The sequence below is a fragment of the Tachypleus tridentatus genome, chromosome 12 (assembly GCF_004210375.1).
Source record: "Tachypleus tridentatus isolate NWPU-2018 chromosome 12, ASM421037v1, whole genome shotgun sequence".
NCBI lineage: Eukaryota > Metazoa > Arthropoda > Merostomata > Xiphosura > Limulidae > Tachypleus > Tachypleus tridentatus.
Window position 1 is genome coordinate 86,695,008 of NC_134836.1, and position 13,689 is coordinate 86,708,696.

The 13,689-nt window shown below is 37.5% G+C and overlaps 1 protein-coding gene across 2 annotated transcripts in view; it reads right to left on the reverse strand.

Annotated features, from left to right (window-relative positions):
- Window positions 1-1,126: 1,126 nt before the first annotated feature.
- Rcd-1 (Required for cell differentiation 1) overlaps window positions 1,127-13,689 on the reverse strand; it is a 42,743-nt gene continuing 30,180 nt past the window's right edge. The window contains exon 10 of one of the 2 annotated variants that reach the window (XM_076470763.1): window positions 1,127-6,720. Coding sequence is in view for 1 of the 2 variants with exons in the window: in XM_076470764.1 (XP_076326879.1) it covers window positions 6,666-6,720 (55 nt within the window). In the remaining variant the exon portion in view is untranslated. The remainder of the gene's footprint in view (window positions 6,721-13,689) is intronic. The other variant, XM_076470764.1, reaches the window with a different exon arrangement.

The following is a 13,689-nucleotide window of genomic DNA, read 5'->3' on the forward strand; positions in this document are numbered from 1 at the left end:
TTGAAATTGGTGGCATAGATTGCCCACCTCTCCAAAAAGTCGAATCTGTGACAAACCCTTTAGCAACAGTGTACAAGTCACTGAGTCACGCCTCATCCAAGTGCTTTAAACCATCAAGCTTCGGATTATATAAAATCAGCATAAAACTACCTACCTCTAAGTGTATTCATTCTAAACAAAAACCTACATGAAATATATGAAGGAACACTTTAGGTATCCTTTGGTGTTCCTTTCACCATTGTTAGGTTTATCTACTTTACATCACCACCAAGAGGTGCCCAGAGGATCAAACAAAATCTTCAGGCGTTCTTCTCCTTTTTTTTGGAAGTCTACAAACATACAATTCGTATAGAATGTGACGTAGCCAGAGAAAGTCCTGAATAGAATGACTCAGGGTGATATAATGCTTGTCTTCATTGCAATCTTAATGCTGTAACATGTGGCATCACCTGCAGTGATTTCGGCCACAGGATGTGGTTTTAAAGTATCACCAGTAGAATTGAGACAGTTGCTTCACCTGACGGCGTTAAGACGAAATACATCAAACTTTACCTGAAACATGTCTTACCAATTTCATTGACCCTAATGACTGCACACAGAAGCTTGACGTGTTGGAGTTTGTCCATCATTGTTTCTTAGTTCTATAATGACCACCCAAGTAAGTCTCGAGACGTTTAGTTCACTTGCTACCACTATGCCCTTTCTCTACTGCCTCATGCTACTGCATAAGGGATTTAACCATATGACGTTGAATTACAAATACCAGAAACTGCCCATTGAGGTATACTTTAATCTTCTGATCCAGATAGTTCATGATATAGCACAATCATATTCAAATAGTAGCATGATACAAGCTTTGTATATTGTCAGAACTGTTTGATTCTTGCATCCTTTATTGATGCCTCCTATGCAACGGAGGTATGCAGTTCTCTTATTAGTATTTGGAATAGGATTACTGATGTGGTTTGTCCATGGAAAGAGTTTAATTGAATGTCATACAAAGAAATTTTACTGACTTCGTTGGTTGGTTTGGCGTTTTATCACGCAAAGGAACAAGGCTATCTGCACCAAACATCTGGTAAAAAGTTAATATTACAATAAAATTAACAAAATTCGTAAAAGTGAATTAAAGTAAAACAAAACAAAGTTTAATTTTTGAATTGAAACATAAATATGGTTAAATCCAATTTCTATATCTAGTTTACACTGACATAAGTTGTAAAAGACTTTCTGTAGCATAATTTTAATTATCATAACTCGTCAGAATGACTAACAGGTAAGTTCAAACAGCAGCGTTAGTCACCTGAAGTTGGTCTTTCCAGTCCTGATTTCAAGTTATTGAAATAGTTGTACTTAAATTCTTAAAACGGAAAAACATTAAAAAAATGTTTAATTCATAAACTAAAAATTTAAATAGCATTAAAGATATTAATAACCTTTAGAAACTAAAAACATTTATAAGGTAGGCAGTGTCAACATCGCCAATGACATTGTCTAACGTTATGGATAAACCATGGGATAAAACATGTTTAAAATGGTGCCGTACATGAGAGTCGTAACGACAGCAAGACAGTAAAATGTGGCTTATTGTGACCTGAGTGTCCCACAAATGACACATTGGTGCATCAGCCCCAGATAAAAAAAACGACGAGTTAAAAAACTAGACTATGTTTTCCATATACAATAGAGGGTTTTATTTAGAAAAGCTTGTTTTCACGTTTCTCACTTCAAGTCGACTGCCAACTGGAACAAAGCCAAGCCTTGAATACAGGATCATAGTCAATGGAACAGGCACAGCAGTGATAGGGCCAGAGAAGACAGGTTTAACTGCGGTGTCGGAGAGCTCGTTCCAGCGAATACCAACGTGGCCTGATATAAAGAAAAACTGGATAGAAGTAGATGTTAAAGAGAAATGGGCCAGTCGGTTTTGAATACCGGCAAGAACAGGGTGAAAACTAACGTTAGGTGATTCCAGGGCCAGTAGAGAACTAAGCGAGTCAGTAGAAATAGTGCAGTTGGAGTACTGCTTAGCTTCTATATGATCAAGGGCAAGAGAAATGGCATACAGTTCAGCAGTGAACACAAAAGCTGTAGAGAGGATTCTGCACAGAACCACAACAAACCATGGCAGAGCCCACACAGTCACCTGGTTTCGAACCATCTGTATAAATAGGAATGAAGGATGGTTCGAAATATTTTCAGCAAATAGCAGACAGTATTTCCAATTGGGAGTGTATACTTTTCTCAGATGACTTCAAGATAGGTCACATTTGGGAATTGTAATAAGCTATGGTGGGATGGGCTGACCAGTGGATACAGCAATATTATCCCACGACAGACCCAATTTATCCAACTGAACCTGAATACGAAGGCCAAAAGGAACAATAGCAGATCTTCTGTTCTGAAAAAAACATGGCCCACTGAGGAAGGAAAACAACCCCAGGTGGAATGCTGTGGTAAGGATCGAAGTTTCGAAGCATACAGTAAAAACAGCTGCAAACGGCAGAGAAGTAGAGGATGTTCATGAGACTGTGTATAAACTCTGGACTTTGGAAGTGCAGAAAGCCCCAGTGCAGAGCTGAAGTCCCTGATGATGAATGGGGTCCAGCATCTTGAAGGCCGAGGCCCTGGCAGAGCCACAGACCAGTGACGCAGAGTCTAGTTTTGATAGAATAAGAGCACAATATATCTTTATCATAAAACATCAATCCACTACCCAAGTAGTGGAAGAGAGAACAAATGGAGGATATTAAATGCTCTTGAACATTGGACTCATAGCTGCTTGATGTGTGGTATAAAGGTCAGCTTACGGTCAAAGATAAGCCCCAAGAACTTTGTCTCAGGAACCACGGAGAGAACAACTTCACCAATACGGAGTTCAGAATCAGGGTGAATATTCTGCTGGCAGCAAAAGTGCATGCAAGCGGTTTTAGAGAGAAGTTTGCTGTGGTCCACTTCAGTAAACGACTGAGAGCAATCTGTTGCTGCCGCTCAATACACTTCTTGTTCGATGACTGACATGAGATTTGAAAGTCGTTGAAATAGAGCCCGTTTGCAACAATAAGAGGGAGTTGTTCAGTGATGGAATTAATCTTTATATTGAAAAGTGTAACACTCAAAACCCAGCCCTGAGGGATTCCAAGTTTCTGTAGGAAAGAAGGGGATAGCGTCGAACCCACAAGAACTTTGAATCACCTGTCCATTAAAAAAAAATGTATAAATGACCACGTAACCTATATAAATGGACATCTCGCAAAATGCCATATCTCCATGTAGTATCACAAATCTTCTCAAGGTCAAAGAATATTGATACAATATGTTGTCATTTGAGAAAGGCTTCTCTGATTGACGTTTCGAGTCGAATCAGGTCGTCTATGGTGGATTGCTGTCGTCAGAACCCACACTCGAACCAAACAAGCAAGTCGAGCATTAACAATCGTCTCTAAGGTTTTACAGAGACAGCTCGTCAAATAACTGGACGGTAGTTTGAAAAGCAGGACAATAGCCTGGTGAAAGGTATTAGAAAAACATTATCCTCCAAGATCCAGTTAAAATCAACCAGAAGGATAGCAACAGAAGCAGGAGATAGGTGACACAAAATTTCATAGCATACATTATCAGGTCTAACTGATGTACTGCCAGACTGATGAAGGGCCAGTTTGAGTTCCAGTAGTGTAAAGGGACGATTATAGTCATGGAGACAATCAGCTCGAAAGGAAAGAGATGATTGCTCTGCCTGAGTATTGATGGCTAAGAAGATGGAAGAAGAAGCATAAGTACTAGATACCTGGCAAAAGATTTCACCTAGAGTATCGGCAATGCTCCGGTTATCAGCTACTTCTTGGCCATCAGAGAGCAAAATCGAGAGGGGAAAGAATTATATTGCCCACTGATCTTTCAAATCTTGTCCCATATGATTTTGGAACTGGTGGTAGAAGATATCCCAGTTGTGAACTTAATCCAATATTCCTTCTGGCTTTGATAACTTACCCGCCGAGTATATGCTCGGGCCTACTCGAAAGTGATGCGTTCCGAGAGTTAGGATACCTAAAAGTTATCCCAGGTCCGTTTTTGAGCCTTCCGTGCCATGTGGCAGACAGAATTCCACCATGGACGAGGATACAGTGGAAAACTTGTTGAGGTTTTACGAGTACATTGAGCAGCTGCTTGTATAATACAGTCAGTTATTGCTGCCACACAGTCGTCTATTGATGTCTTACAGGCGATGGCAAGATCAAGTCCTGCGGGAGCAGTGAGTGAATGAGGGCCAGTTTGCATGATCCAGCTTCAACTGAGGCACGCGGGTCTGGTGGCATCGACCACAGCCAGTCTCTCTCAAAATTATAGGAAAATTATCACTGCCTCGTGGACTATTGTTAACCCTCCATGAAAAATGGGAGAATAATAAAGGGGAGCAAAACCGAGAAATCAATAGCAGTAAAGGACTGACTAGGTGCATGAAAATAAGTGGAAGAACCAGTATTGAAAAGGAAAAGGTTGTGATCAGAGATCATACGCTCTACAAAGCGACGCCACCCATCAATATCAGTACCTCCCCAGAGGGGATTATGGCCATTTAAGTTTCCCAGGATTAAAAAGGGAGATGGTAACCGTTCAACGAGAGCATCAAGGTCTGATTGATCATAGGTCTCTTCAGGAGACAGGTAGAGAGAACAAACAGTGATGATAAGACCAAAGGAAACACGGATGGTTATGGCCTCCAAGGACGTCTCGAGTGGCAAAGACAGGGTGAGCACATGTTGATCAACCAACAGTGCCCAGGTCTCTCATAAGCCCACAAATTAAATGCTTCAACAAATGGTCCAAATAGAAACATGTTTCGATATTGCCTATTCAAATATAACTGCCTCCTAAGAAGTCCATGCAGGAAAGCAAATGCTAGCTTGAGACTTAGACACAAACGCTACAATATGTAGTCCTTACCTGTATAAAAGGACTAGCTAATATTTACTTCCTTGAAACATTCGATTATATGAATGTAAATGATTGACTTCAAATACTTATAGCGTAGTTAAGTTAAGGTGTAGGATTACACATGAACTATTCTTTTTGTTAAAATGCTTTTCCTTTGTTTGCGAAATTTCAACCCTCTTACCAAATTATGTTAAATTTAAATCTATAACAGCAATAAACGCCTCTAAAACTACAAAATATCTTGGCATTATGTATGACATGAAACAAACATGCCACCAAAATTATAGATAAAGCAATTTACCAGCTCAACAATGTTGCCCAATGAAGTAAACTATAAATAAAGCCGTTTACCATCTTAACATTATTGCCTGATGAAAGGCCGAATGTTCGTAAACAAACGAAAAAAAAAAGGACTGTAATATAGAGAACAATCCATGTTCACATAAATGTGAATGCATGGAAATTAAGAAAAATATTACACAAATATACCTCAGCTTATTATTTATATTTCCTAAAACCAAATGATTTGAGTAATTTTTAAATATTAATTTATAACTTGAAATAAGTAAAAACACAACTTAATATCAGTAGTTTAAAAGTTAAGAAAAATTAAGTTATTAACAACTAATGTTTTCATCTTAGGGTTTTATTTGAGGTTTAGTTAAAATATAAAGAGTTGTAAATATTATTTACATGTGTGGATAGACAGTGTGACTGTTGTATATATCAAACCAAGCTTGTTTCTCTGCTCACTGTCACTAAACACAAACTGTAAGCAGATATTAGTTTATAGCCGTGTTACAAGGACGCCTGACAGGAATACCAGAATACATTCGTATAACTGTAACAGAATGCACATTATAAGTAATACAAAATATCATGCCTCTCCGAGTAACACTCAACTTTATAGATGAAACTTTGTACAAATTTGTCCTAAATATTGTCCACACAGAGTAGTTAGACATTTTGTAACGTTGGATACTGTGATTCATTAGCCAGACATTTCATTTGACCTTAACAAATCAGAATTTACATTTATTTTGGGATTCAAACGCCCAGTTCTTTACTGTTGATTGTTAACAATAGTTAATTAGTAGTAAAGTGATAACAATCTATTTAATACACGATAGCGCGATTTACCATAATAATTTAATAAGCCATAAAATAAATAAAACAAAATCGGATTTAAATTATCCATAGATACTGTAACTAGGCCTTCCACTAGTCATTCACACAACACAAATTTTCACAAACACGTGGGTGACTTTTAAAGAGGCACCATGATACTTATACCGAAACGTTATCCCCTAGAGACACCCACGAACCTAAGTAACTATTATGTCTTGGATATTGTCTAAGCTAATACTACCCATTTTTTGGACACTTTTGTTACCAATAATCATCAATAACCAAGAATATTCTAGCCCAGCAAAAAATAAATAATCAAACACTGTTTAAACAGAAAATGTTTCACACCTACTGAACCTTCAACAAGGGACCCTGTTATGTGATAAGTGTGATGGCATATCATGATAACTTCCCCTCAACCTCTTCCCTTTTTTATGTACGTGTGCGTCTCCAGTCACTATTCCCAATCTCTATAGTAAATCCAAGTCCAAAATCCTGTCTACCTATCCCTTCACTGGTAGATGAGAAAGGACACGAATCCCTGAACATCTTTGGTGAAACTTCCGTTTCATTTTGGGTCCTGAGCTTCACTGAATGTTGAACTAAATATTATATATGCTGAATGGGACGTTACTTAGATGACAGATCTTAAAATATCTGGGGAAAAGAAATAAAAACAACATCAAATGTAAACTGTTAGTTTTATATAAAATTTAGAACCATCAAATTAAGTAAATGTAGATAATTATTATAAGTACTGATGAACCTGCCTTTAAAATATTGCTATGATTTTTTCCAGTCTTGTATACATATGGACGACAATTAACAACTTTATTACAATAGTCATTATACATTGGTTGAAACGTTATCATAACTATTATAATGAAGCAAAATAGGTAAATCGATAAGTATTTAAAATAAATCCAAATAATCATGCACCCTTCGCTCACTTCATTTACACAACCATTAGAATGAATATCACAAACTGATTTTGATATCTTTCGGTCAAACAGTTACGTGTTTAATTCATTTCTAAAATTAAAAAACATTAAATACAAGTTATTTAATACAACTAAACTTGAAAAAAAGTAGAACAATTTCAAAAACAGTCTGTGTGGAAAAAGCTGTAAACTTTATGAATCAAAGAAGCTAATCAAATTAATATATATATAAAATTTAAAGTTAAATCTATGACAATGAACTGTTTAATTTTAATGTCCCACTTCATTTAACAAACATCAAACTGCCCCCCGCTAGTACAGCGCGAATTTACAACGCTAAAATCAAGGGTTCGATTTCCATCGGTGGGCTCAGCAGATTGTCCGATGTGGCTTTGCTGTAAGAAAACACAAACTTCAAACTATCATAAGGCTAGGGACCAGAGGTTGGCGGTCCAAACAACAAGAATAACCATTTTTCTTTTTTCTTTTCAAATTCTATGAAAACCCAAAATTGAGAAAGCTGTAATGCATGTAGGTAATTCCTATTTCAATAATTAAGGAGTGAAAAGGGTAAAAAGCAAAAGCTGCCGACATCTTGGGAATGTTAACAACTATGTTCATAATAACATTTATATTAAGTATAAAAATTGGCATATCCTAGAGTTTAAGGAACTAGTAACTCCTCCCACCATTATAACCACTTCACTTGAGTTACCTGGCCCTGGACAAACCAAATAAATCATTGTTATAATCCCAGGCCCAACTCTTCTTGTTGTCCAGACCATGCTGTCAACACGACAAGCTATGACTCCTGCACAGCCAAGGAAGAGACAAAATACAGAAGAAATATAAACTGAAATGGAAAGTGACTAACTTTGTGCAATTCCGAGTGTTAGAAAACGGATAAAAACTTGATATTTAGAAATGAAGTATGTTTTACATACAGAGTGTCCCCAAAACAAAATGTTTACACACTTTGAAAGATTATAACTGGCTCAAACTTTTTTTTTTTTTACAGGTGTAACTGATTTGAAATAATGGAAGACTAAGCTTTGAGAATAGGAAATTTATCTTAAAGTGTTACTGGAAATGTGAGAACGTAGCTGAAGTGTAAAGACGGTTTAGGAGGGAGTTTCAAACAGATCCATCAACACGATTCACCATTACTCGCATCAGATATAAGTTTGAAACAAATGGAATTGTCCAAGACTTCCATAAAGGACGTTCTGGAAGTTTGTTTTTGGAATTTCGCACAAAGCTACTCGAGGGCTATCTGTGCTAGCCGTCCCTAATTTAGCAGTGTAAGACTAGAGGGAAGGCAGCTAGTCATCACCACCCACCGCCAACTCTTGGGCTACTCTTTTACCAACGAAAAGTGGGATTGACCGTCACATTATAACGCCTCCACGGCTGAAAGGGCGAGCATGTTTGGCGCGACGGGGATGCGAACCCGCGACCCTCAGATTACGAGTCTCATGCCTTAACGCGCTTGGCCATGCCAGGCCCCGTTCTGGAAGACCCCGGTCGTCCACCAGTCCCACACGAGAAGCAGAGCTGCTGTCAGAAAGTCTCCACCGATCTCTAAGAAAATCTGTTCGGTGAGACGGGAAACCCAAAATCGAGCGTTCAACACATGTTCAAGCGCAGAAAGGTTTTATTCTGGCATTAGTCCATGCCCTCAATAAAGATGATCGAGAGTTGAATTTTGTGAGTGGTACCTGGAAAAATCTGCAGAGAATGCACAATTTCCAAATACGATTGTTTGGAGCGATGAGGCCACATTTAAGTTAAATGGCTCAATTAATCGCCGCAATTGCACCTACTAGGCACCTCAAAACCCGCATGTTACGGATGAACACCATGTAAACTTACCAGTGGTTATAGTGTGATGTAAATAATCAGCGTTAGGCGTAATTGGACCATTCTTTTTCATAAACACAGACACTGGTCTCGTTCATCTGAACTTGCTGCAAGAATCTGTCGTGCCACGCATTCGAGATCAATTTGGAGACGATGAGTTTTATTTCCAGCAAGATGAAGCACCTCCTCACTACCATCGTAATGTGAGGGCCTATCTTGACAAAAATTTGCAGAACAGATGGACTGTGCAAAGAGGTAGCACTGAATTTCCCCCACGTTCACCAGACCTAACATCTCTGAATTTTTTTTTATGGGGATACATCAAAGATAAAGTTTATAGCACAAAACCTGCAACAACCAATGAGCTGAGAGCAGCAATTGAAAGAGAATGCACCCAAATACCACGTGATATGATTCGTGAAGTTTGCAATTTCATATGTCCGCGTTATTAGCAGTGTCTGGATCAGAATGGTCATCAGTTCAAACATATGTGACAACTCAAAATGTTTTACACTTTTCTTAAACTTGGATTATAAAACCTAGAAAAATCTTATTAAACATTGTATTTATAATCATTCAAAGTGTATACATTTTCTGAGACACCCTATATATATATATTACCCTTAATGCTTTTGTTTGTTTGTTTTGTAATTTCGCACAAAGCAACTCGAGGGCTATCTGTGCTAGCCGTCCCTAATTTAGCAGTGTAAGACTAGAGGGAAGGCAGCTAGTCATCACCACCCACCGCCAACTCTTGGGATACTCTTTTACCAACGAATAGTGGGATTGACCGTAGCATTATAACGCCCCCACGGCTGGGAGGGCGAGCATGTTTAGCGCGACTCGGGCGCGAACCCGCGACCCTCAGATTACGAAGCGCACGCCTTAACGCCCTAGGCTATGCCAAGCCCACCTCAATGCATTATTCATGTAAAAATTCTATGTATGCAAATTCAAGCATACTTATAGTTAGTTATGACTAAAGAGTGGTTTTCTGCATAATCGCTATGGACTACAAAAGATGTGTTATCCAACCTGTCACGCAGTTAATGATTCCCAGACTTCTGAGGCAGGAAATTCTTTGGAATCTAGAGTACGAAGGATGGTCGTGAACTGAGAATAAGTTTTTTTTTCTATTACAAACATGTAAAGACATTGAACGCGTTATGGACACTAAACTCAGTGTGTTGCTCAGTAGAAAACTGTCGGTCGCAGAGAAACCTCTAAAACAATTGCCTTATACTTAGCAAGTCCTCTGCACGAAACTGAAAAAAGTATTTGATATGTGCTTGTTGTAAATTACTTCACCAACTAAACTAAAGTTTATCCGATGGCTGACTCACAGCTGTATCACAGATGTGTTGACTGAACAATAGATTAGATGTTTTGACAATCCTGGAAAGGTCCACATGGGTCAAGACTAACTTTAACAGCCAAAGCTGTGTCAATTGTTAAAAGAGGCAAAAGAGTCTAATAGTTTAACCAAAAAGACAGTGCATATTTTCAAGCATATGTTTGGTAAGTTGTTAACTATTACCAAACTGATTTGGATAAGCACCTACTGTGGGTCTTGATGGCCTATCATGCCACTGAGCAATAGTTGACTCCTTGTTGTTTTTAAATTTTCTGATGTTTGAGTGAGAAATACAACTCCAAGTAGATCTGAAGTCTGGACTTCTATCTAATAATGTGGTACCATGTTTCCACAGAAATATATAGAAGAACTACCTCATGGAATAGCTGACGAGCATGAACTCGCGTGACAACAGATGCGTAACATGCTTGTGCATCAAAAGAGATGCTGCAATAAAAGTAATGGAATGAAAATTATCTAGTGATTTGGTTTGAATTTCGCGGAAAGCTATACGAGAGCTATCTGCGCTAGCCATCCCTAATTTTCCAGTTTAAGTCTAGAGGGAAGGAAACTAGTCATCACCACCCACCGCCAACTCTTGGGCTACTCTTTTACCAACGAATAGTGGGATTGACCATCACATTATAACGCCCTCATGGATGAAAGAGCGAGCATATTTGGTGTGATGGGGACTCGAACCAGCGACCATTGGATTACGAGTCGAGGCCCGTTATCTAGTGAGTGAATGTGGTCGTAACACACGCTTGTAGTATCAGTGGTACCAGTACTAGTTTATAGTATGTCACATGTTGAGAATAATACCGGTTATCATACGTCTCACCTTCAGAGGTTTAATCGAATACCTCCTGTGGTATTTCAGCTTCACTTTTTATACAATTGATGTGGTAGTTATGAGTTCATACTTCAGTTAGTAAGCGAACCTCCCCGTGAAAATGGGCAGTAGTATAAAGTATGAGAAACTGGCGACTCCTACGCTCTGGAAGAGAACGTGAATGTGCCTGTGTGACTGATTGTAAGTTAGGTAGGTGCGTGCGTATGCGTGATTAACCCTTAGCATGCAGGCAGGTCAAACTGTTCATGTTAATTATCAGGGTATACGAATAAGTTTGACATCAAACCAAATATAATAAATCACGTTTAAATATATTTTTTTCAGTTTTAATCATACAAAGAAATATTTAAAAACTACCTCAAATTCTCCTAGTATGAGAATTTGGATATTTGTTTCTCAGCTATCTTGAATTGTATGTCCACCTCTAAAAACTACGAAATGTAGCGTAAAGTATTATCTATAATATCTTTATCGATCTTCAGAACTTAATTTTCATATTCTTCAATCTTATAGGGCTAAATCGCAATCAATGAAAATTCAGAAACCGTTTACCACACCCACCTCTGACATGCTCTAATTTGCAATGTTAATAGATATTTCCGAGGCCCATTAAATTTATAACCAATGGAAAGCCTAAATTCCAAGTGATTGATTGCCATAAAAGTCACACCACGTGGGCTTACAGATAATTGACAATTTGGTTTGATATAAAGAAAGAATTTTCCCGTAATGTATTATTAAACCGACACCACCTTCTCTATCGGAGACGTATAATTTGTTTGTTAAGCACAAAACTATACAACGAGCTGTCAGTACCCTGCCCACCACGGGTATCGAAATCTGATTTCTAATGTTGCAATTCCACACACACACATACCGCTGTGTCACTGGAGGAGCGTGACGTACAAACTACATTAACGTAACGAAAGATTATGCTAATTTATGATCACGAGTTGTACTCTCATGATTTAACTGAACTTAATAAAATACCTTAATGAATTGACTAACAAGGCAGCGAATTATTGCTATTTATCACATGATATTATTAGTAACACAGGAAAGTGATTTTGCAAAATTGCGTTTTTTGTTTTAGAAGTAAATTTTTCTTTTTCTGGCTCTTTCTCGGTATCTATATTTTGTTGTTCATTAACATTAGTATCAATTCTTGGCCAGGCAAGTGTTTATTAACCGTGTTTTTGTTGAGTACTAACTTTTATTTCAAGTGTTACAGTTCAATAAATTGTTTTTGTTGAACCGTAGTTATAAGAGTGTGTTAGTTTAGTTCATTACTGCTTCACGGCTTCCTTTCATTCAAGAATGTTCGTTTTTGAGTTTCGTGCAAAGCTACACGAGGGCTATCTGTGCTAGCCATGCCTAATTTAGCAATGAAATACTACAGGGAGTAACAGCTAGCCATCACCATCCACCGCTAACTCTTGGGCTACTCTTTTACCAATGAATAGTGAACTTCACTGTTACATTATAAAGCCCCCACGACTGAAAGGGCGAGCATATTTGGTGTGACAGGGGTTCGAACCCGCGACCGTCGGATTACGAGTCGAGCACCTTATTCACCTGGCCATGCCAGGCCAAAAATAAATTAAGCACGTATTGTTAATGACTTACTGGACTACGGGTTGCTGCTATAACGTACTCAAAAATATTAACTTATACATCAATATAGAAGGCATAACACACTGGTTATAACATTGGTACACTCTTATCACAATATATGTAAAGAAAAGCGCAGGTACAGTCCATACGTTTTTATATTAAACATTTGGTATATGCGTTATTACATTCACGAATGTAGGGTACACGCAAGCATACAATTCATTCAAGCAACAATTTAATAATTTTTGTTTAAAATATTGAAGTCTAAACTTCAAACAAAGTATTTGATGTAAGAACAAGACGTGAGATTAAAATGTGCATATGTCTAAAAATTGGGATTTAAAGGATAATGTACCAAAATACTTTAATGCTACAGGATTTTATCCAGGTTATTTCAGGATTAACAGATGAATAACAAAAACGAAACAAACTCAATGTGAAACAAAAACTTAAAATATTTGGCAAAGAGAATATTAAAATACAAAAAGCCTGGTGATAAGTGTGCTTGATCCAAATGTGCAAATCATGAGATAGAAACCCAGTGCCAAACACGTTTGTGTCCTAATCTGTATACTTTACATAAAGGCTGTCTTTTTTTCCACTAGCACATTCTTGAATTTTCATTCATCAATAAACACCTATAATTACTTCGCCTATAACATTCCATTTCAAATTACAACGTGTACAACTATATACCATCTATTGCCTAATTACTTTGCTTTACACTTCTTTAACTTGAAAAACAAGCTAAATTCAGATATAGTGTTTTGTTTTACAGTATTTTGCCAACTTTTGGTGTTTAAACTAACTTCTTTAAGTTATCTGACAGACAAGTGTCAAGATACATTATTCTTCAAGTAAATTTTGAATTCCTAATTTTAATATAATTCTTCAACATGAAAAATAAAAGTAATACTTAAAAATAAAAAACAAATGTGTTTTCATTATTACATCATCTTTTAATAAACAATGCACATTGGGACGAAAAAGTAAACGGTCTCTCA